At 42.1% G+C, this 24,666-nt stretch overlaps 1 protein-coding gene and 1 long non-coding RNA gene across 5 annotated transcripts in view; one reads left to right on the forward strand and one right to left on the reverse strand.

Annotated features, from left to right (window-relative positions):
* The first annotated feature begins 478 nt into the window (after positions 1 to 478).
* Positions 479 to 22,517, forward strand: LOC130358255 (uncharacterized). 3 transcript variants are annotated; one of them, XR_008889443.1, is made up of 3 exons: positions 479 to 562; positions 21,516 to 21,696; positions 22,395 to 22,517. It is a non-coding gene; the product is annotated as an uncharacterized LOC130358255 (long non-coding RNA). The 3 variants fall into 3 exon arrangements; XR_008889441.1 differs by lacking the exon at positions 479 to 562 and adding an exon at positions 21,334 to 21,410; XR_008889442.1 differs by lacking the exon at positions 479 to 562 and adding an exon at positions 21,336 to 21,357.
* RELT (RELT TNF receptor) overlaps positions 9,177 to 24,666 on the reverse strand; it is a 46,049-nt gene continuing 30,559 nt past the window's right edge. The window contains exons 4-12 of one of the 2 annotated variants that reach the window (XR_008889440.1): positions 24,161 to 24,339; positions 23,978 to 24,057; positions 22,328 to 22,579; positions 19,893 to 19,967; positions 17,567 to 17,648; positions 15,103 to 15,330; positions 13,574 to 13,745; positions 9,981 to 10,238; positions 9,177 to 9,874 (exon numbers count right to left, since the gene is read on the reverse strand). Coding sequence is in view for 1 of the 2 variants with exons in the window: in XM_056561219.1 (XP_056417194.1) it covers positions 10,227 to 10,238; positions 13,574 to 13,745; positions 15,103 to 15,330; positions 17,567 to 17,648; positions 19,893 to 19,967; positions 22,328 to 22,579; positions 23,978 to 24,057; positions 24,161 to 24,339 (1,080 nt within the window). In the remaining variant the exon portion in view is untranslated. Of the gene's footprint in view, positions 10,239 to 13,573; positions 13,746 to 15,102; positions 15,331 to 17,566; positions 17,649 to 19,892; positions 19,968 to 22,327; positions 22,580 to 23,977; positions 24,058 to 24,160; positions 24,340 to 24,666 lie in introns of both variants that reach the window. The other variant, XM_056561219.1, reaches the window with a different exon arrangement.

Genomic DNA, 24,666 nt, shown 5'->3' on the forward strand with positions numbered 1-24,666 from the left:
CCAATATCGCGCCGCACCCCTACCCTTCAATTCCCTGGTTGAACTTGATGGACATATGTCTTTATTCGACCGTACTAACTATGTAAGGCAGGGGGGGTGGTTTATCATGATGGGGGCAGTGAATTGGGAGGATTATAAAAGTAAATAAGATCATGAAAGGTATTATTTAAAAGTAATATGGATTGCCTATAGATATAAACAGGGGTCAAGTCCTGGAAGGGGGGGGGGGGGGGACTCACCGAAGATTTCCATGCAAGGGCTGGTCCTGCAGGACCCATGTTAACGATAACAATAGGGGAGATTTATCAAAACCTTTCTAGTTGCTGAGTTGCCCATAGCAACCAATCAGATCGCTTCTTTCATTTTTAACAAGGCCTCTGCAAAATGAAAGAAGCGATCTGATTGGTTGCTATGGGCAACTCTACAACTTTTCCTTTGGACAGGTTTTGATAAATCTCCGCCAGTGTTCCTACTGTTGAAAAAGTGTAGGAACTCTGTTGCCCTGCGTTCCTGCAGGACTTGAGCCCTAGATATAGAGCCAGAAAAATCCCCATAACTCAAGGTAGGTAATAGCAGCTTTTAGTAGAACACAGCAGCTCCATGTTCCGGTTACCGGATCTTGTAGAGTAATTACAGGGGGGGGCGTTAAAAATATAGTAGGCGAAACAAGGAACTAAAATGAATCACAATCGTGGAATGAGGAATTTCAGCTGTTGGAAGAAAGAAGCGGGTGTGAACATGACGGACATCAGAGATTCCACCACAGCGACTATTCCCAGCAGAGTCATCAGATGGAGGAAGCGTACAACAAGTAAAGGGGAAGCTCAAGAGGAGGAAGAAGATTTTCAAGCACCACTGAACTTTATGGCACTTTTCACATGTGATTATGAAGTGTCCAGTGAGAAAATGACAAAAACCCCGGCCCCATATGGCGACACGGAAAAGAAAATAGGTTATTTAAAGGGGTACTCCGGCCCTTAGACATCTTATCCCCTTATTCACAAAAACTTCCAAACGGCTAAAGATATTAACATGAAACTTGGCCACATGTTACTTATATGTCAACAACAAACATAGGATACGTGATTTAACCCTTACTCACCCCCATTTGCCAGGGGCGGGGTTTATGTTTAAAGTCCCATACAAGTCTATGGGAAATATAGGTTACTGCATAACTTCCAAACGGCTGGAGATATTTCGATAATACTTGGTCACATGTTACTTATATGTCCACTTAAAATATAGGATAGTTAATTTAACCCTTAACTACCCCCCATTTGTGAGGGTCGGGGTTTTTTTTTTTTTTAAAGTCCCATGCAAATCAATGAGAAATGTATGTTCTCACATAACTTCTGTACGGCTGGAGATATATCAATACCTGGAGGTCGGGATTTGAGGACTGGATTTGAAGTCAAAATCCTCCTCCCCAACAAGGATGAGGAAGGAAAAACTGGGCAACGCCGGGTACTCAGCTAGTAGGCTATAAAACGTAAAGAACAATAGCATGCACTCAAAACTTAATATATATATATATATATATATATATATATATATATATTATATATATATTTATAATGTCTCCAGAAAGTTAAACAGATTTGTAAATTACTTCTATTAAAAAATCTTAATCCTTCCAACAATTATCAGCTGCTAAAGTTGAGTTGTTCTTTTCTGTCTAGTAACAGTGCCCTCTGCTGACATCTCTGCTCGTCTCGGGAACTGCACAGAGTAGAAGAGGTTTGCTATGGGGATTTGCTTCTAAACTGGACAGTTCCTGAGAAATGTGTCATCAGAGAGCACATAGAAAAGAACAACTCAACTTCAGCAGGTCATAAGTACTGAAAGGATTAAGATTTTTTAATACAAGTAATTTACAAATCTGTTCAATCTTTCTGGAGCTAGTTGATATATTTAAAAAAAAAATATATATATATAGATTTTTTTCCTGGATTACTCCTTTAAGTCTAAACGTCCGGGACCCTGGGGAAACATAAGACAAGTACCGAAGCGCTCAGAGGCTACGCCGGTCGTTTCACGTGACTATGCACGCTTCTTCCGGCCTCAAGAAGCGCGCATTGTCGCGTGAAACGACCGGCGTAGCCTCTGAGCGCTTCGGTACTTGTCTTATGTTTCCCCAGGATCCTGGACGTTTAGACGTAATCCTTGCGGTGAGTGCATGCTATTGTTAGTTACGTGTTCTTGCCATTTACTGTAGCTCTATTGTGTGTCAAGCATTTCACGGGACCTCAATCTACATCCACATATGTATCCTTTGTGTTATAGTGGAAATCGTATAGTCGTGCTCTCCTCTTCATTCCCTTGCTCTATTGCATGTATAGATCTTAAGCTATGTTCATGCAAATTTTGCCGAATTTCCAAGCAGAATTTTCCGGTGGAATTCTGCACGAAAATTCTACAAACTGTACGTCACATTAATTTCAGTGGGGATTCTACTGCCCCCATTCTGCTAAATTACAACACAGTTAGGTCTTTATCCGTTCAGAACCCTATTGAAGTTAATGCGACTTGAGCAGAATCTGTTTTAAAAGCACAGAAATTCTGAAAAATATGCAGTCTGCTTTTCGGTGCGAAATTTGAGCAGAAATTCCGCCGTGTGAATATAGCCTTAGAGTCACTGTAGATTTATATAGACAGACAAAATAAAAACAAAGACAAAGTTTCAGTTTTTAAATTTAAACTTTTATTTAAAGAAGTTCAGCTTTGTTAACATGTACTGGTTGTCATTAGCCATTTTTTTAATTATTTTTTAATTTTGGAGTTTTCTCCCCATAACAAAATGTTTGGAGCTAGAAATTTGCTTTTTTTTTTTTTTTACTTTGTTGAATAAAATTCCAGAATGTGAACAGTTTATAGTACTAATAACAGGTTCTAAAAAAAAATAAAAAAAACCACAAAAAATTAAAAAGTTGCCTATAGACCAGTGGTCTCAAACCTGCGGACCTCCAGATGTTGCAAAACTACAACTCCCAGCATGCCCGGACAGCCGTTGGCTGTCCGGGCATGCTGGGAGTTGTAGTTTTGCGACATCTGGAGGTCCGCAGGTTGGAGACCACTGGTCTATAGACCATTGTTTTGCCACTGGCGTGCAGCCAACTGTTGCAAAACTACAACTCTAAGCATATACCGACAGCCTTCAACAGCTGGAGGCACAGCTGCAACAGCTGGAGGCACACTGGTTGGAAAACACTGCTCAGTACATGTAGATAAAAAGTAATAAAAATAATAACCCAATACACGTAGCTGTACCTTTGCAACAAAATATAAATTTACAGACCTGCATGGGATTATTGTAGCAACACTTGCAGTAAGTTGTATTGTGTAATTATCTATGACCCTCGCGGAACGCCATGTATTATCTGCCATTTTAGGCTCAAGTAAAACGCAATAAGCAATTTGGTGTTAAGTCACCCACATATTAGGTACAGAGTGGGATTACTCTAAGGAAAATGATTCAGTTTCCTAAAAATCTGCCTGCTGTGTCACAGCCACCCCTGAGCACCATTCTACATATGGAATCATATGTAAACAGCTAAAATTGTATAGATCCTAAGTTACGGCAAAATTCTAATGGAGCGCAAGTCCGTAAGACTGAAGAACGCAGCTGAGAAGTGTAATAGAGGTTGTAACTCCAAAAATTGAAAAGGCACCCTTACAAAAAAAAAATGGACTAAAATAAATCGGTGAACATCCTGAGTCATAGCTGTGATTTATGTATTTGGAAATGTTTCATGAAGCCAGAATATTCAGCAAGAAATTATTTTATATACTGACAGGTTTGCCTTCTAGGTCAAGAAGAGATGGAAATAATGAATGTTTAAAAAGGAAAAAAAAAAAATAAAAAAAATAAAAAAAAAAAAAGGAATAAGTCAGACACAAGATTTAAAAAAAAAATTAAAAGTGTATAATTTTATTTGTAATTATGAAACAAATCCTAACATATAACTTATCCTGCAGGTAAAAGAGCTTACAGGTCTTATCAAGCTGTGGACTTATTGGCTCATTGATAGCTCCTTTGGGGTCATGTTTTCTGTCAGTTGTATCAGTATAAAAAGGATCCTCCAAAATAGAAATCCAAATACAGAGAGTGTTGCACAGTATTTGACATACAGATGACATTATCTGCCAAGTATAAAGAACATAGGAAGGTTGTAATGAAGGAAAACATATGGGTGGACCAAGGAAGACATCAGGATAGAGAATTCAAAGCTACATGCCTGGAAATAAGAAGACGCATGACAAAGAAAGGGGGCAGAAACAGGGAGACCATGCTTGTGAAAGAAAAATGCTACAAAACAAAAAATGTATTATATATAAAATGGATTTACTTGGAGAGGAGAAAAAAAAAACACAGAGAAACTGGGAGGCTGTTCTAATGAAGGCAATCATGTTTCTCCAATCATTGATTTAGAGAAACAAAAAACTCTGGATCAGTACAGGATAAGTAATGTAATGTATGTACACAGTGACCTCACCAGCAAAATAGTGAGTACAGCTCTTGAGTATAATACAGGATATAACTCAGGATCAGTACAGGATAAGTAATGTAATGTATGTACACAGTGACCTCACCAGCAGAATAGTGAGTACAGCTCTGGAGTATAATACAGGATATAACTCAGGATCAGTACAGGATAAGTAATGTAATGTATGTACACAGTGACCTCACCAGCAGAATAGTGAGTGCAGTTCTGGAGTATAATACAGGATATAACTCTGTACATACATTACTTATCCTGTACTGATCCTCAGTGACCCCACCAGCAGAATAGTGAGTACATTTCAGGGGTATAATACAGGATATAACTCAGGATCAGTACAGGATAAGTAATGTAATGTATGTACATAGTGACCTCACCAGCAGAATAGTGAGTACAGCTCTGGAGTATAATACAGGATATAACTCAGGATCAGTACAGGATAAGTAATGTAATTTATGTACACAGTGACCCCACCAGCAGAATAGTGAGTACAGCTCTGGGGTATAATACAGGATATAACTCAGGATCAGTACAGGATAAGTAATGTAATTTATGTACACAGTGACCCCACCAGCAGAATAGTGAGTACAGCTCTGGGGTATAATACAGGATATAACTCAGGATCAGTACAGGATAAGTAATGTAATGTATGTACACAGTGACCTCACCAGCAGAATAGTGAGTACAGCTCTGGAGTATAATACAGGATATAACTCAGGATCAGTAATATAATTTGCAAAGTGACTCAACTTCCCACGTGGATTATTGCTATATATAAAGTGTAGAATGGTGATCAGGGATGATGTTCACTTCAGTCAACGTGTAAAATTATTAGTACTAAACAATTCAAAATAGGAGGAGTTGTGTAATTAAGTAACACCCCATCTGATCCCTGATAATACAGAGATATAAATTTGTTTCTGCTTTAAAAATAAAATAAAGCTGCACTTCTGACCTGGCTGGTACTATATCTGGTGCGGTGATTAATTCCTCTGCCATTCCCTATACTGGGAGCATCACCTCGTGACCAAGGAGCCTTCCCAGTTTAATATCTGCTACATCTCATCTGCAAGGAGAGTTAATACATTCAAGTAGTTTTAACCAGTAGCTGAAGAGATCTTATTTCGAATCTCATACCCAAATTTTAAAACCTAAAAAAAAAAAATGCAAAAAAAAGTTGAAGAGGAGTTTAATTATTAAATTTATTTATTTTTTGTATTAATAAAAAAAAATAAAAATAAAAAGTTGACAGATTGTAGAGATCAGCGTTTTGAAAGCACCATCATCTTAAGTATTTCCCCCCTCCCAACTTTTTCTATTCTACTCCGTCCTGTTCCATCTACCCGGTATCATCATGACATCAATGAAGGGCACCCAATAATTTTTCTGCCCACAACTTAAGAGTTAAAAAAAAAAAAAAAAAAAAAAAAAAGTTAATACGTAGCATAGGTCTATATCTGATGTAGGAGCTTCTTAAAGGAGTATCCGCCCCTAGACATCTTATCCCCTATTCAAAGGATAGGGGATATGATGTCTGATCACGGGGGTCCTGCCACTGGGACCCCAACAATCTTTGTACAGTGCCCTGGGTTCATTAAGAAAGCTGGATGCAGGCGGCGGGGGTTGTGACATCATGGTGACGCCCCCTCGTGATGTCATGGCCCCACCCCCTCAAAGCAAGTCTATGGGAGGGGGCGTGGCGGCCGCCACGCCCCCACCCATAGACTTGCATTGAGGGGGCGCGGTGTAACATCACAACCCCTGCCACATGCGCCAAAATGTTCAGAATGCTGGGGCAGCAGAGTACCCCTTTAAATATACAACAGATTAGTCCAATTTTAATTTCTGCCACAGATTTAGCATATGGCGGTATGAACAGCAAAAACCCGCACGTAATGCAGCCAATTTTTTCAGCAAAAAACTTAAAATCCCATTTCTGCACAAGAATGAGAAAGTTCTGTGCAGATTTTCATACTTTCTGCTACATGAGGCTGAAGCAGCAAATTGATGTTGTACAGCAGCGAAATTTGGTAGCAAAATCATTTGAACAATCCAGAGGTTGCGGAAATTCCGCTGTGTGCAAAGTCCAGCAGAATCTCATTGAAATCAATGGGACTCTGCTGCGGCGGAATATTTCTGCAGAATTCCTCATGGACATTCCGCCGTGTGAACGTTACCTCAGGGTGACTAGCAAAGCCATGATGGCCCCAAAAGACACGACCAAGTATGAATTGCTATTTCATTCTTATGGTGGTGGAGAACAAGGCCCATTGGTATTTTATTTTTAATAGTAAAGCAATGAATTGTCAGCATTAAGAAAAAAAAAAATGTATATATTATTTAAATATATATATATATATATATATATATATATATATATATATATATATATATATTATTTAAATATATATATTATTTAATTAAAATATATATTTTAATAGAAAAAGTGGTATATCACTTTTTTTATTAATATATATATATAATAAAAAAGTATATATATATATATATATATATATATATATATATATATATATATACTCTTTTTTTATTATATATATTATAATAAAATATATATTTTAATTAAAAAAAGTGATATATATTTTTTTTATTAAATATATATATTAAATTAAATATTATAATATATTTTAATTAAATAATATATATTTTAATTAAATATATATTAAATAAAAAATATATTTTAATTAAATTATATATAAAATAGTTTTTGGCACCAGTCCTAATTGTCAGATTTTCTTTTTTCCTTTCGTTAAGTGGGATTGAAATGCCCAACATATTCCAGGAATATAGGAGAAGGTCAGGACAAAGTCCATCTTTCATTCCTAAACACCAGATAATGGACAGGGTCCAGGCCTATTCTGGACTCTCCATACCAGACATAATGTCCTAGCAGTTCACACATGCTGAACAGAAGAGTTTACGAAGGAGGCCGGCCAAGGCAGAGGATTAACCCACGATAAAGACAGGAGACGGCAACGAACATGAGTGCATGATCATGGCATTCACATTACATCTGCTTTATAGGTCAGCCAAACAAAAGCCCAGCCTCGCCATAATAGCATCTTCCATTACTAAAAGAGCATTGTACCTGCATGTGTGAATAATTCATCAGTCCTCTTCAATACACCATTATAAAAAGCCACCTAGGCTGCACCAGTGAGCATGTGAACTAAAGATGGAACAAGATATACGTGTAGAAAAAATAGGGATGCACTCACCGGTCAATCGTGGAAAAGCTGGGTGAAGTTTATGGACTGAAGCAAAGTTACATAGTCAGTTGAGGGAGGGAGGAACACAGATACCAGCTCCGGAGGAGCTGGTATCTGTGTTCCCCCCTCCCTCAACTGACTATGCAACTTTGTTTCAAGGGGTACTCCGGTGAAAATTTTTATTTTATTTTTTTATTTAAATCAACTGGTGCCAGAAAGTTAAACAGATTTGTAAATTACTACTATTTAAAAATCTTAATCCTTCCAGTACTTATCAGCCGCTGTATGCTCCACAGGAAGTGGTGTAGTTCTTTCCAGTCTGACAACAGTGCTTTCTGCTGACACCTCTGTCCATGTTAGGAACTGTCCAGAGTAGGACCAAATCCCCATAGCAAACCTCTCCTGCTCCGGACAGTTCCTGACATGGACAGAGATGTCAGCAGAGAGCAGACAGAAAAGAAATTCAAAGAGTAAAGAATCTGTGGAGCATACAGCAGCTGATAAGTACTGGAAGGATTAAGATTTTTTTTAATTTTTTTTTAAATAGAAGTAATGTTGATTTAAAAAAATAAAGAAATATGTTTTCCAGTGGAGTACCTTTTTAAGGGGTTTTTAGAAGTAGAATTTTTTTTTTAGCCACCGCTAAAGGACGCTTACTGCATACGGTTTGGTCATTGAGTTCAATAGATACGCAGTAATCTTCCCCTCAGTGGCGGCTGCAGGCAGACAATTCATTATTTACCTCTGTGCAGTAAACTCATATTAATATAAAAAGATAAAGTTGTGAAAATTAAGTCTGAAAATCATTTTGGGGACACATCATTGCGTTAAAATGGTGGACTAGTTTGTTCACCTTCTCAACAGCAACATGGCAAGCTTGCGCCAAGCCGCTAGTGGTCTCCTGATGTTTCTACGTAAATCATAATTCTAGTTCCCTAGTTATAAATAGATGATTAGTTATAATAAATAAGTAATATAAAAAAAAATACACCAAGTACTAGTCTAATATGTGCGAACTTAAATTAACACTGCAAATTCCGGAATCTCCAGTCATAATCTTTAATAAAGCCTAAAAGCAAGGAAACCACAGACCCTTCTGCGGCCGACCTGCAAGACCCTGACCTTACGGTTAGACCATGTCTGAAGTTGGAGCGTTAGAGGAGGATTAAAGGGGTACTCCGGCACTAAGACATCTTATCCCCTATCCAAAAGGATAAGATGTCTGATCGCGGGGGTCCCACCGCTGGGGACCCCTGCAATCTAGCATGCAGCACCCACCTGTGAGCACTGCAGGAAGCGCTGGAGGCTCCAAGCCTTATGGCTCCCGACCACGGGGACGGAATATCGTGACTTCACGCCGCACCCCCTCAATGCAAGTCTATGGGAGGGGGCGTGGCTGCCGCCACGCCCCCTCCCATAGACTTGCATTGAGGGGGCACGGCGTGACGTCACAACCCCTGCCGCTTGCTCCAAGTGTTCGGAACATAATGTTCCGAACGCTGGGGCAGCGGAGTACCCCTTTAAATATACAGCAGATTAGTCCAATTTTAAATTTCTGCCACAGATTTAGCATATGGCGGTATCAACAGCAAAACCCGCAAGTAATGCAACCAATTTTTCCCCCCTCCCATAGACTTGCATTGAGGGAGGCGGGGCATGACGTCACACGGGGGGGGGGTGGAGTTGTGACATCACGATACTCGGTCCCCGTGGTCGGGAGGCATAAGACTTGGAGCCTCCAGTGCTTCCTGCTAGATTGCTGGGGTGCCCAGAGGCCGGACCCCCGCGATCAGACATCTTATGCCCCATCCTCTGGATAGGGACTAAGATGTCTTAGTACCAGAGTACCCCTTAATTAAACACTGCCAACGCATTTTACTACCCCTCCAGTGTAAACAAGTTTTGCAGAATCTCTTACACTGCCTCCAGCGATAGTTTCCCCCCTGGTCAATCTGGTGACAGCGGTTATTGTGTAGACCTTGATTCTTCTAAATTAGCGTTAAAAAAATATGACTCTAGGTTAAAAAAAGGGAAAATAGCAGCAACAATAGCAGCAAGTCTGTAGCGTATACAGGAGGAAGGACAACAGCAGGCACCGCCGCATCCCCCTTCAACTCTGAAGACTTTACTTTTCGATATTCTCTGAATCTAAAAAAAAAAGTCCTTGATTACAGTTCAGCGAGGAATCTTCTATATATAAAAAAAATATATAGTCTATATTACTAAAATGGACCATGAGAAACTGTAGCACGACCTTAGAACACCTTCCACTGCATTCCTCTTGCAGAAATCCTTGAAACGTTTGTGGTTTTCTATTATGGTGTTGCGTTCGAAAAAACGATAGGTGTAGTATGCAGCGTAATGGAGGCGCTGTAGAGATGGGTCTCTGCCATATTCCACACTTTGCTGCCTCGTGAGCCCTCGTGGGACCAGCAGGAGGACCCTCCCGCCACAGCTTGGATTGTTGCAGGTGAATGGCTGGGATGGCGGGAAGGCAGAGTCAGATGACATCCTGGAAAAGCAAAGAAAAAAAAAACAATGATCAACATGGAACTGGGAAAAGGACAAATATTGTGATTGTCATCAAATGCAAATTTATTTGTAGCCATAATGTCATTAGTCATTTCATCCTGGGGACACACATTAATTCCAGGACCGGTACAGCACTTCTGTTCCAGGATGTAAACGTTCTGGAGATGCGGTGACATGGGTTTGATGTGACAGGTAATTTTAAACAAAGGTGTGTTAGGTGTCTAAAACCGGTTTCCCTTCAGGCTGGATTAGGACTAAGCCGCTTTCATTTGCCCGAAACATTTTTTCCAAACAGGTGACAGAACGGCATCATCGGCTCCGCCCTTCATTACGTACAGAGTTACTCACTGGATTCATCAAATGCCTCATGTTCAATATGCACCAAATCCAACACTTTGGGTTTCAGGTCACATACCAAGATATACATCGGTATCGGACAATTATACATGGAACCAAAGATGGACGCCCACATAAGAAGAATGGATTCTGAGAAAAACTCTAAAAAGTCTACAATGGTGTGGAAAAACGCAGTACAACCACAGAGGAGCCACCAGCTCCTCTATACTAGACCAGCCAGGATAACCGATCGATCCTCTATACTACACAACCGGGAGAGCCACCAGCCCCTCTATACTACACAACCGGGAGAGCCACCAGCTCCTCTATACCACACAACCGGGAGAGCCACCAGCCCCTCTATACTACACAACCGGGAGAGCCACCAGCTCCTCTATACCACACAACCGGGAGAGCCACCAGCTCCTCTATACTACACAACCGGGAGAGCCACCAGCCCCTCTATACTACACAACCGGGAGAGCCACCAGCCCCTCTATACTACACAACCGGGAGAGCCACCAGCCCCTCTATACTACACAACCGGGAGAGCCACCAGCTCCTCTATACTACACAACCGGGAGAGCCACCAGCTCCTCTATACTACACAACCGGGAGAGCCACCAGCTCCTCTATACTACACAACCGGGAGAGCCACCAGCTCCTCTATACTACACTAGCCAGGATAGCCACCAGCTCCTCTATACTACACAACCGGGAGAGCCACTAGCTCCTCTATACTACACAACCGGGAGAGCCACCAGCTCCTCTATACTACACAACCGGGAGAGCCACTAGCTCCTCTATACTACACAACCGGGAGAGCCACCAGCTCCTCTATACTACACAACCGGGAGAGCCACCAGCTCCTCTATACTACACAATCGGGAGAGCCACCAGCTCCTCTATACTACACTAGCCAGGATAGCCACCAGCTCCTCTATACTACACAACCGGGAGAGCCACTAGCTCCTCTATACTACACAACCGGGAGAGCCACCAGCTCCTCTATACTACACAACCGGGAGAGCCACTAGCTCCTCTATACTACACAACCGGGAGAGCCACCAGCTCCTCTATACTACACAACCGGGAGAGCCACCAGCTCCTCTATACTACACTAGCCAGGATAGCCACCAGCTCCTCTATACTACACAACCGGGAGAGCCACCAGCTCCTCTATACTACACAACCGGGAGAGCCACCAGCTCCTCTATACTACACAACCGGGAGAGCCACCAGCTCCTCTATACTACACAACCGGGAGAGCCACCAGCTCCTCTATACTACACAATCGGGAGAGCCACCAGCTCCTCTATACTACACAATCGGGAGAGCCACCAGCTCCTCTATACTACACTAGCCAGGATAGCCACCAGCTCCTCTATACTACACAACCGGGAGAGCCACTAGCTCCTCTATACTACACAACCGGGAGAGCCACCAGCTCCTCTATACTACACAACCGGGAGAGCCACCAGCTCCTCTATACTACACAACCGGGAGAGCCACCAGCTCCTCTATACTACACAACCGGGAGAGCCACCAGCTCCTCTATACTACACTAGCCAGGATAGCCACCAGCTCCTCTATACTACACAACCGGGAGAGCCACTAGCTCCTCTATACTACACAACCGGGAGAGCCACTAGCTCCTCTATACTACACAACCGGGAGAGCCACTAGCTCCTCTATAATACACTAGCCAGGATAGCCACCAGCTCCTCTATACTACACTAGCCAGGATAGCCACCAGCTCCTCTATACTACACAACCGGGAGAGCCACCAGCTCCTCTATACTACACTAGCCAGGATAGCCACCAGTTCCGCTCTACTCAATCAGCTAGGAGAGTTGACAAATCCTCATTTAGTGCCCTAAGTTTTCTCCATCTCTGTAATTCATCTCCTAGAAGAGCAGTATAGGCAGCGTCAAGTGTATAAACACAAACCATATAGTAGTTACCCAGCTGCTATTTTAACCTTTACGCCAACCTATCTTCTGGCAGAGCACACAGGTTATGCCAGCTACGATCATGTGACCTTATTTGTGCTTTGTGTGCACACAAAAGGTTCTATTAGGCCTGAACGCTTAGTCCTGGAGGAAGAAGCTTTTAATTGGCAAAATGCATCTGGGAAAGAGCGACATCCCTGTGGGATACCAGAAATAAGGATAAGACCGGGGATAGGGTAATCGATGCAGAGGAAGTGGCATAGAAGACGGCTCAACAACTGGAGAAAAAGAAGGATCTTCTTAAAGGGGTACTCCACAGGAAAACATTTTTTATTTTTTTTTATTTTTTTAATCAACTGGTGCCAGAAAGTTAAACAGATTTGTAAATTACTTCTATTAAAAAAAAAAATAATAATAATCTTAACCCTTCCAGTACGTATCAGCTGTTGCAGGTTACAGAGGAAGTTATTTTCTTTTTGAATTTCCTTTCTGCCTGACCACAGTGCTCTCTACTGACACCTCTGTCCATTTTAGGAACTGTCCAGAGCAAGGTAGGTTTTCTATGGGGATTTTCTCCTACTCTGGACAGTTCCTAAAATGGACAGAGGTGTCAGCAGAGTAGGAGAAAATCCCCATAGAAAACCTACCCTGCTCTGGACAGTTCCTAAAATGGACAGAGGTGTCAGCAGAGAGCGCTGGTCAGGCAGAAAGGAAATTCAAAAAGAAAAGAACTTCCTGTGGATCATAACAGCAGCTGATAAGTACTGGAAGGATTTTTTTTTTTTTTTTTTTTAATAGAAGTAATTTATAAATCTGTTTATAAAACTTTCTGGCACCAGTTGATTTAAAAAATAATAAAAAAAAAAAAAAGGTTTTCTAGTGGGAGTACCCCTTAAAAAAAAGGGAAATACACACCAGCTATATACAGCAAACTCATCCCATCCTAAACCATGATGACCTGTAAAGCCAAATGCAAAACGTTAACACACAAAGTTCTAGAATGTCCTTATGGATACGACATTATTACCTTCAACTTGCTGATATCTTCTAGACTCGGATTCTTGGCCCTCAGTGTGTTGGACAGCAGCTCCTTCTGTTCAGAGACATCGCTTTGAGGAAGACTCGGAATATCCCTCTCAGAAACGGCCTTCATTTCTGGGGGATTTTGCTTCTGCTCTGGTATACAGGCAACACGGAACCTATAAAAAGAAAAAGGCAAATGGGTAACAGTATGGGATTAATTAGAATTACAATTGATCTGATAACCTGGGTGTTGGCCTTCATTTGCATTTTATAAATCATGACACATAAAAGTACATGTGACGTTCAGCATGCCTGATCCTTGTATAAGCGGACATCACTTGTCATGAGGCTCCGATACAGATTAGATGGTCGGTCGGTCGGTTCAGGAGACTCCAGTTACATCCAGAGCTGCGTTTAAAAGTCCTCTGGTTTCTCTGTTACCAGTGTAACATACATAGCAAATACTGCTAGTAGTGGTGCTGCAAGGAATTACATCTGTGTTCCACAACCAGCGTGCCTCCAGCTGTTGCAAAACTACAACTCCCAGCATGCCCGGACAGCCGAAGGCTGTCCGGGCATGCTGGGAGCTGTAGTTTTGCAACAGCTGGAGGCACGCTGGTTGGGAAACCCTAAATGACATTGCTGCCCCCATGTTGCAGAATCTTGGATCACCGCTACCTGCAATAGCCTTATTTTTTTGTTAAAGGGGTACTCCGCCCCTAGACATCTTATCCCTGATCCTAAGGATAGGTGATAAGATGTCTTATCGTGGAGGTCCCGTCGCTGGGGACCCCCACGATGTCTCCTGCAGCACCCCCCTTTTGTCAGCTGTACAGAGAGCAAGGATCGCAGTGTGGCTGATGACGGGCGATACAGGGGACAGAGTATCGTGACTTAACAGCTCCGCCCCCTCGTGGCGTCACGCCCAGGGCTCAAGTCCTGCAGGAACGCATGGGAACTGAGTTTGTGCACTTTTTTCACAGCAGGAACACCATTCCTATTAGGAGTCCTGAAGAACCAGCCCTTGAGTGGAAATCTTGGAGGAGTTCCCACTCTTCCAGGACTTGACCCCCTGGTCACGCCCCCTCAATAAAAGCCTATGGGAGGGGGGGTGACGGCCACCACACCCCCTCCCATAGACTTACATTGAAGGGGCGGGCCGTGATGTCACGATACTCAGTCCCCTGCATCGCCCCTCATCAGCCACAGAGCGATCCTCGCTCTGTGCAGCTGACAAAAGGGGGTGCTGTAGGAGAGATTGCAGGGGGTCCACAGCGGCAGGACCCCCACACGATCAGACATCTTATCCCCTATCCTTTGGGTAGGGGGATTAGATGTCTATGGGCGGAGTACCCTTTTAAGATTGAAGAGGCTGTGACGCTTGCATGACCCTTCAAACAGCTGATCAGCAAGGGTGCTGGGAGTCGGACCCCCGCCATTCTAATCTTAAAAGAAACTTCGTAAGGCAAATACACACAAGTGAATCCGTACATCCTGCAGAGACTGGTGAATGCAACAGTACGAGACCCTCACCTGCCCACCGAGAGGATGGTGATCTCTCCTAAAGCCGCCTTCGCTGATGTTCTGCCACCTTTGCCATTGCTTGCGGGCACCACCAGAGTCCGCGGAGGGGAGATGACCTCAGGCCACTTCTTCTGGCTGCAGCGAGTGCAGCAGGAGCGCGATGCCGGGCCCTGGATAGTGTGCAGGTGATGTTGGTGTTTGCACAGGTTCGGCATCTGGGGCAGGAGGTGAAGCTTGCTGGAAGAGGGAAGGAATATTTAGTTACAATGTCTGAAATTAAAAGGGTATTCCAGGAAAAAAATATAAATTAATATAAACATATATACATACACACTATATAATATAATAATGTAAATATATATAATAATATATATGGTATATAGATAGAGATAGGTATAGAGATAGAGAGAGATGAGTGAACTTACAGTAAATTCGATTCATCACGAACTTCTCGGCTCGGCAGTTGATGACTTTTCCTGCATAAATTAGTTCAGCTTTCAGGTGCTCCGATGAGCTGGAAAAGGTGGATACAGTCCTAGGAGACTCTTTCCTAGGACTGTATCCACCTTTTCCAGCCCACCGGAAAGCTGAACTCATTTATGCAGGATAAGTCATCAACTGCCGAGCCGAGAAGTTCGTGACCAATCAAATTTACTGTAAGTTCGCTCATATATTATAATATATACACACACACTAATTTTATAATTATATATATATATATATATATATATATATATATATATATATATATATATATATATATATATATATATATATATATATATATATATATACACATACACACACACTATAATATATGTATGTGTATATATATATATACATACATACATACATACATACATACATATATACTTACACACACACACACACACACACACACACATTTATATTATCTCTCTCAGACACGTGTCATCAGAGAGCACTTAGACAGAAAACTCAACTTCATCAGCTCATAAGTACTGAAAGGATTAAGATTTTTTTTTTTTTATAGAAGTCATTTACAAATCTGTTTAACTTTCTGGAGTCAGTTGATATAAATATATATATCTCTCCGGTATATATCTCTATATCTATTTATTCATTCTGTTCTGCATAAAGCTGGGAGACAAACATGGGGGCCTGTGAAATTAGAGGCATGGGGGTAGGTGGTGGTTATTATTTCATAGTGTCTCATTTTTCAATAATCTGCTGCCGGGGTTAGACCTGACATGGCCGACTAATACGATGACATTTATTTCCCTCAATTTATTCTATTTTCAGCTCTACATGTGATCAGCCGTCCTTTCATATTAAAATATATCCATTACTTATTGAAAAAGGGAGCAGGGGGAGCTTATGTAATCGTACAAGCTATGTCAATTACAGGGTTTGTCTGGTTTAGAAAATCAATTTTTCAAAAATCATATCAGGAAGATCAAAGTTATATAAATGGGCGATTCTCCTGCGGGAACATCATTTATTAGTCAGAACAAGGAATATTGTGTTGTGGTTTGTCATGTAATGCTTCAATATCCTTTGATGGTGCTGCAGGGTAACTGCGTATTTGCTGCTAGGTCCCCACAGACTATAAGACCGGCTGACTGCTGTGAGGACACCTAACAGATTGCCTAAACTGGGAAAAGACAACGTAACAGCTAGGCCAGGTACTTAAAGGGTTACTCCACTGCTGAACGTTTGGAACAAACCGTTCTGAACGCTGGAGCCAGGAGCTCGTGACATCATAGCCCCGCCCCCTCAGTGCAAGTCTATGGGAGGGGGCGGGGCTATCACATCACAACTAGAGATGAGCGAACTTACAGTAAATTCGATTCATCACGAACTTCTCGGCTCGGCAGTTGATGACTTCTCCTGCGTAAATTAGTTCAGCCTTCAGGTGCTCCGGTGGGCTGGAAAAGGTGGATACAGTCCTAGGAAAGAGTCTCCTAGGACTGTATCCACCTTTTCCAGCCCACCGGAAAGCTGAACTAATTTATGCAGGAAAAGTCATCAACTGCCGAGCCGAGAAGTTCGTGACGAATCGAATTTACTGTAAGTTTGCTCATCTCTAATCACAACCTCCCGGCGCCAATGCCAGCATTCGGAACAGTTTGTTCCAAATGCTGAGCAGCAGAGTATCCCTTTAAAGGGGTACTCTGGTGATAAACATCTTATCCCCTATCCCTCACTCCCCCTCCTCCCATAGATATGAATGGCGTAACGTCGTTTGGAGCTTCCGTGTTCCGGACGCTTACCCTCTATCCTTCGGATAGAGGGTAAGATGTTTATCGCCAAAGTACCCCTTTAAAAAAAGGTATGTTCACACGGGGCAGACACAATGCAGATTTTCCATCCTGATTTGCAGACGTGTGAACACACTCTTAATGTTCAGATTTTGGGTGCATTTCTAGTCAATATCTATATCCAAAAAAAATAAAAAAATAAAATATTAAATAAAATAAAAGAAGAGTCTTACTTTGGAGGGGACTTGTTTCCCATTGTGGAAGTCTGTTTAGTTTGATATTCCTTTAGGAGTTCTTCCAAAGCAACAGCATTTTCTGAGGGGGGGGGGGGGGGGAACAAAATAAGATTAAGGAGTCAAATGATCTATAGTAGAGATGAGCGAACTTACAGTAAATTCGATTCGTCACGAACTTCTCGGCTCGGCAGTTGATGACTTTTCCTGCATAAATTAGTTCAGCTTTCAGGTTCTCCGGGGGCTGGAAAAGGTGGATACAGTCCTAGGAGACTCTTTCTTAGGAATGTATCCACCTTTTCCAGCCCACCGGAGCACCGGAAAGCTGAACTAATTTACGCAGGATAAGTCATCAACTGCCGAGCCTAGAAGTTTGTGACGAATCGAATTTACTGTAAGTTCGCTCATCTCTAGTCTACAGCATATAGGACAAGGTCAAATGAGCCAAGAATAACCCACAATGATGTGAATACCAATATTTAACAAGGGCGACTTCAGAGATTCCACATTTTAATATAAAAAGTGTTAGTACATTTTACGATAATTTTTTTTGCCAATTACGGGTGAAAATGTGCATTTGTATTTTTTTTTTATGTGTAAACTTTGTAGCAATTTACAGTACTAGACGTGGCTTTCAAAACCCATTCACAAATTGCAGAATAAAAAAAAAAAATTTATATTATATATATATATATACACACACACATATATATACACATATATACACATATATATATACACATATATATATATACACATATATATATATACACATATATATATATATACATATACATATACATATACACATATACATATACATATACATATACATATACACATATACATATATATATATATATATATATATATATATATATATAATTATTGTAACCTTTATTGCTTGCTGCAATTATAAGGTTACAATTCTTGCTCCTTCTATCCTTATCAATGCAAGAAACAAAGTCCCCACAACGATGTACAACCCTGTTGGGGAAACTTTTTAGGTTGTGGTATATATATACCACAACCTAAAAAGTTTCCCCAACAGGGTTGTACATCGTTGTGGGGACTTTGTTTCTTGCATTGATAAGGATAGAAGGAGCAAGAATTGTAACCTTATAATTGCAGCAAGCAATAAAGGTTACAATAATTCCCCCATGGATCACTAGCCAAATGCCTATGGTTTTCTTCTTCTTCCACAATTCTATTTTAACATGTCTTTATACAGCATCATACTAGATAACATGTCTGTTCTCAGGCACCGACATGATGGGAATTTGCAGTCTGCCATTTTTTAGCAGTGGGGGTGGTGCACCGGGGCAGATTTGGTAAAAGCCTGATTTACATCACACGTATCTGTCGGGAAGAGCAATATACAGTGGTCCCTCACGTTACAATATTAATTGGTTCCAGGACGACCATTGTATGTTGAGACCGAACTCTATGGAAACCTGGTAATTGGTTTTAAAGGCACCAAAATGTCATCCAAAAATAGGAAAAAGTGAGAATTAGAGAAATATAAGTAGATTAATATAGATAAAGCAAATCCTTACATATAAAAGTAATAAAGATCTGCTGGGAGCTGTAATCACTGTCTAGGTCAGTGTTTCTCAAGCAGTCAAAGGCTGTCCGGACATGCTGGGAGTTGTAGTTTTGCAACAGCTGGGGACACCCAGCTTGGGAAACACTGGTCTATGTAGAGGACAGGATTTTCTTTGGGTTCCTGTACAGTACACACAGTGTCCTAAAAAAGTAACATGGAGTCACCCTCACCTGGTGTCCAAAGGAGCAGGTAACCCTGGTACAGGTAAAGAGTACAGAACATGTAATACCTCCCTGTACTGTAGGGGGCGCTACCAGACACCAGTCAGTGCATGCACTTCAGTAACACAGGTGTTTTACGAGTGAATTCCCATTCTGAGTGGTCAGTTCTTCTGGCCATTGACAGGTATCACAGATCTGGACTGTCTGTACATTGTATGTTGAGTCTGGTTTCAACTTACAATGGTACAGAAAAGACCATTGTATGTTGAGACCATTGTAAGTTGAGGGATCACTGTATAACAATCGTAAAACACAGTCTAGTCAAGAAGCAAAAAATTAAAAAAAAAAAACAAATACAAAAAAACTGCATTATATAATCAAAATAGCACTAAAAATAAATAAAAATACAAATTTTTCTCTATTTGCCACCTCATGGCTCATATACTTCGCACCAATGGTTGAAGTGTATGGTGCCCATCATTAGTGTTTTGCACATTTTATCCCCTCCTTTTATAAAAATAAGGAGTGTAAAACCCATAATAAACGTGGTGTTACAGACCTTTCTTTTCAGTGATCAGACGCACAAGGACCCCGATGGTGTCTTCGTTCCCGTTCTCTTCTAACATGATGTTACCTGAGGACAAGGAGGCAGTTAGCGAAACCCGGTGTATTATGGAGAGACCCCGCCTTATACCAGACACATCCAGCCTACAGGGGACACCCGTGACACCAACATCTCTAATGTGGAGCGGACGGAAGAGACTTCATTATCATGAATGATGATTATAAGACAGAAATCCATTCCGTTTCCATAACAACTGCTAATCAGAGAAAACATTAAATGCAGACCGAGTACGAACAAATAGACGACGACATGACCGCTCAGATGTTCTGCGATAAGGTCAATACGGTCAGAAGACTCTGCAGCAACAATATAAAAGACAGAAAACCTGCAGTCTGTGCGCCATAGAATACAGCAAAGCAAATTAAAATATAGAAGAAAGGACATCAAACTGAGTCAATAGTAGAAGTACAGTGACCCCCCCCCCCCCCCCGACCTACGATGGCCCCGATATATGATAATTTCAACATACGATGGGCTCTCAGAGGCAGCATCAACATACGATGCTTTTGTATGTCGGGGCCATCGCATAAACGGCTATCCGGCAGCGCAGACTGCTTCAGCTGACACCGGATAGCCCTTTACGGTGCCCTGTGAGCTCCGGTGATGTCCCCGGCGCTCTGGACCATTCTCTTCAGGATCCCCTGCATCGCCGCCGCTCTCCATCGTCATCACGTCGCCGCGCACGCCATCCCGTCATCCAATAGGAGCGGAATGCGCAGCGACGTGATCACGGCGATGAAGAGCGATGATCCCAGGCTGCAGAGACGGTCCAGAGCGGCGGGAACACCCTGGGGACGTGGCGACAGCGATGGAGGGCGACATCCAGGGCAGCGTTGACAGGTCCGGAGCGGCGGGGACAGGCGAGTATATAACTTCCTATACTTTACATTGCACGGATCCCTCAACACGCGATGGTTTCAACTAACGATGGTCCATTTGGAACGAATTACCATCGTATGTTGAGGGATGACTGTATTTTATGCGCGTGGGTAGAGTTCGGCAAATAATCCCTTTTTTTTTTTGTTACTGTAGGTCGCTCCACGCGTTTAGGATTTGCGCAAATACATTGTACCGGGTAGTAGGGTAACCAGATGGTGGACTTTGTACTGCAGGCCTCAAGCACACATCCATAATAGAAATAAGTACCTCTAGGAGTTTTTAATATCTTTATTGAGGCAGACGAAGGAAAACCACAAGCCAAGACGTTCCGGTGCAGTTTCTCCCACTGTTCTGTACTAACGGGTGGAGAATAATCAAAACCTGTTCAGATGAAGAGTTTCCCAGTTGCCCATAGCAACCAATCAGATCGCTTCTTTCATTTTCCAGAGGCCTTGTCAAAAATGAAAGCAGCGATCTGATTGGTTGCTATGGGCAACTCAGGAACTTTTCCTCTGAACAGGTTTTGATAAATCTCCCCCTTGGACTCCATATTAAAATTTAAATTTTTATTATGTATGCAAATAGCGATTAAATCCAGAATAGAACACATTTCAAATATTCCCGTCAGAATCTTCCCCCCCCCCCCCCTAATATCTAAGTCTTTTATTGTAATCATAGGCTGGAAACAACAACGTGTACTTGGAGTAGACTGAATCCTTGTAGACGAGAGGTTCTGTACGGAGGATAATGAGAAGATCCTAGTTTGTTCTCTGCTCCTCGGAGAACCACAGCCCATAGGGAATGGATGTTTGTTCTATTCTGTAATTCCCGCCTTGACGTCATAGACCTACCCAGCAAGGTAGGGACATTAAGCCTCTATTACAATATTCAATAACTAAAGGTCACGACCGACCATACCTTAAAAAGGGGTACTCCGGCCCCAAGACATCTTATCCCCTATACAAAGGATAGGGGATAAGATGTCTGATCTCGGGGGGCCCCTGCAATCTAGCATGCAGCATCCACCTGTAAGCACTGCTGGAGGCTCTCAGTGTTATGCCTCCCGACCACGGGGACGGAGTATAGTGATGTAGTGATGTCACGACTCCACCCCCCGCCCCACTCAATGCAAGTCTATGGGAGGGGGCGTGACTGGCGTCACGCCCCCTCCCATAGACTTGCATTGAGTGGGGCGCAGGTGTGACGCCATGATACTCCGTCCCTGTAGTCGGGAGGCATAAGACATTGAGGGGGCGGGGCGTCACATGGGGGCGGAGTCGTGACATCACGATACTCCATCCCTGTGGTCGGGAGGCATAACACAGAGCCTCCAGTACTTCCCAGCAGTGCTTTCAGGTGGGTGCTGCATGCCAGCGGCGGGACCCCCGCGATCAGACATGATCGCTTGAGATGTCTTGGGGCCGGAGTAGGGGGTGGGGCGGGGGGGGGTTGACCGGACTAATGGTAGTCGTTGGCTCTCCAGTACTCACCATCTTTCTCTGGAGAGGCCTCTTCATCAGCCTTCTGTGACGTGCAGCGGTATCCCTTCTTTTTTAGGATGTTACACAATAATATACCGGATAGACCCATCATGCAGAAGACTGGAACTATAGCCAATACAGCATACTCTGTCCTGGAGTCATCTTGGACCCCTTTTCGTGTACTGTTTTGGGAGGACTTATGGTCTGAGTTTTTGGCAGCCTCTAATGTTCTTGGGGAACGGTTTCTTAGTGTTCTTTGACCTAGTGGGAAGATCAAAAAAACATTTTAATTAAAAGAAATACACTAGGACGTTTATGGCTTTGTTTAGTACACAAAATACAGGAAACATGACTGTCTGAACCCAATGTCTTTCACAAATTTTTCCCAGATAAGATACCTCTTTAAAAACTATTGTGATATCTGTTTTAGATTAACTCTCTTCAAAGGTCACCCATCCGTGCTGCATACCCTTATCCTAGCAGCCCCAGAATATCTGTAATCTGGCAGACAGTTAATTTACTATTGCAAACCCGACATGTTTTGTCGGTTTGTGCGCCAGAAATTCTGTCTGCGCCAGATTTTGCGACAGAATTAAAAACAGGAAGAAAAGCCGAAGGGGCGTGGTCTATGAAAAGGGGAGTGTCCGACATTTTCACAAAAAAAAAAACCAACATATTTACTAAGGTTTCCACATAAAATGTGGTGGATTTGAGCTGAGGAAAACCCTACAGATCAGAGGATGTGTAAAAGAAATCAAAATGTAGGGAAAGCTTAGTAAATACCGTGGAAAATAAATTGTAGGGAATTAAAACCCAAAGAAACCTACACAACACTAAGGGCCAATGTGTACAAGTTCACCGACGTACATTACTTTCACCGTTTTCCGAATGCACAAACTAAATACTTGAAGCATCCTGTGATCACAGCAGCATCTACTATTAGTTGGCAGATGGGCATGAAAAAGATGCCCCTGCACACTGGGTGGTCCAGTTAATTCTAAATAAAAGAAACTGTGCAGGACACCAGCTAAGCATTGTATGCCCATCATGTGTTTTTTTTCCCATACAGGATTTGAAGATTAGGTAAAATAGTCTAACACTTGAGGGACACAATATATCTGCCTCTTTCACAGCAGGGAGGAAGTAAAGGGCTGCTGTAGTTTAAGTCTACTCATAATCTACTATGTACTGGAGTATGTGGTCTGCAAGCGCACTTGTTCTTTTCTATTAAAGGTCATAAACTTGAATTTACACACAGAGGTATATATCCTAAGTGGACCATAGCAAGTCGTATGCTTTTTACATATCTTAGCCTCCACTGTAGTTAGAACCAAAACAGAGGAGGAAAGTTTTTATTAAATATGAGAGAGAGAGATTACCTTAAAAAGGATACTCTGCTGCTCAGTGTTTGGAACAAACTGTTCTGAACTCTGGAGCTCGTGACGTCATAGCCCTGCCCCCTCAATGCAAGTCTATGGGAGGGGTCGTGACAGATGTCACGCCCCCTCCCATAGATTTGCATTGAGGGGGTGGGGCGTGACGTCATGAGGGGGCAGGGCTATGACGTCACGAGCTCCCAGCGCCGGCTCCAGCGTTCGGAACAGTTTGTTCCAAATGCTGAGCAGCGGAGTACTCCTTTAATGTAGGCTAAAAACCCACCTTCACATCCTACAGTGTCTGGGGGTGCCAGCCAGCACGCGATACATGTGTTTCCACTCTTTGCCACCAGAGGAAAATACCTGAAATAAGGAAAAATACAAAAATTATATACACACACATACAAACACGCGTCTGGTTCCATGCCTCTGTATATTATGTTATGAATCCAGGAAGGGCACCTACCCAGGCAGGCAGTCTCCGCACACTGTGTCAGCACTAGCGGTTCCTGCGCTCAGCTGGATCCTTTTCTTCTTGTCGCATTTTGAGTGCATCAAGCAGGGCATCATGTCATGACGGCTGGAGAACGTCCCAGGGGCACAAATCCGGCAGCCTACCCTAGCGCCCGCCCCATAGCCACACGCCTGGCAGAGAAGAAGGAAACAAACTCAGGATACCAATAAAAACCCTCACACAAAAAACATATTCCACGAGCAACCCCCATCAAGACGAGGACGTCATCCCATAATGTTAAAAAAATAAAAAAAAAAAATTATATATATATATATATATATATATATATATATATATATATATATATATATATATATATATATATATATATATATATATATATATATATATTTTTTTTTTAATACCGGTACATATTTTTTATTAATATATATGTATTATTAATGAAAAAATATATACATTATTAATAGAAAAAATATATATACATTATTAACAAAAAA

The sequence above is a fragment of the Hyla sarda genome, chromosome 2, assembly GCF_029499605.1.
Source record: "Hyla sarda isolate aHylSar1 chromosome 2, aHylSar1.hap1, whole genome shotgun sequence".
NCBI lineage: Eukaryota > Metazoa > Chordata > Amphibia > Anura > Hylidae > Hyla > Hyla sarda.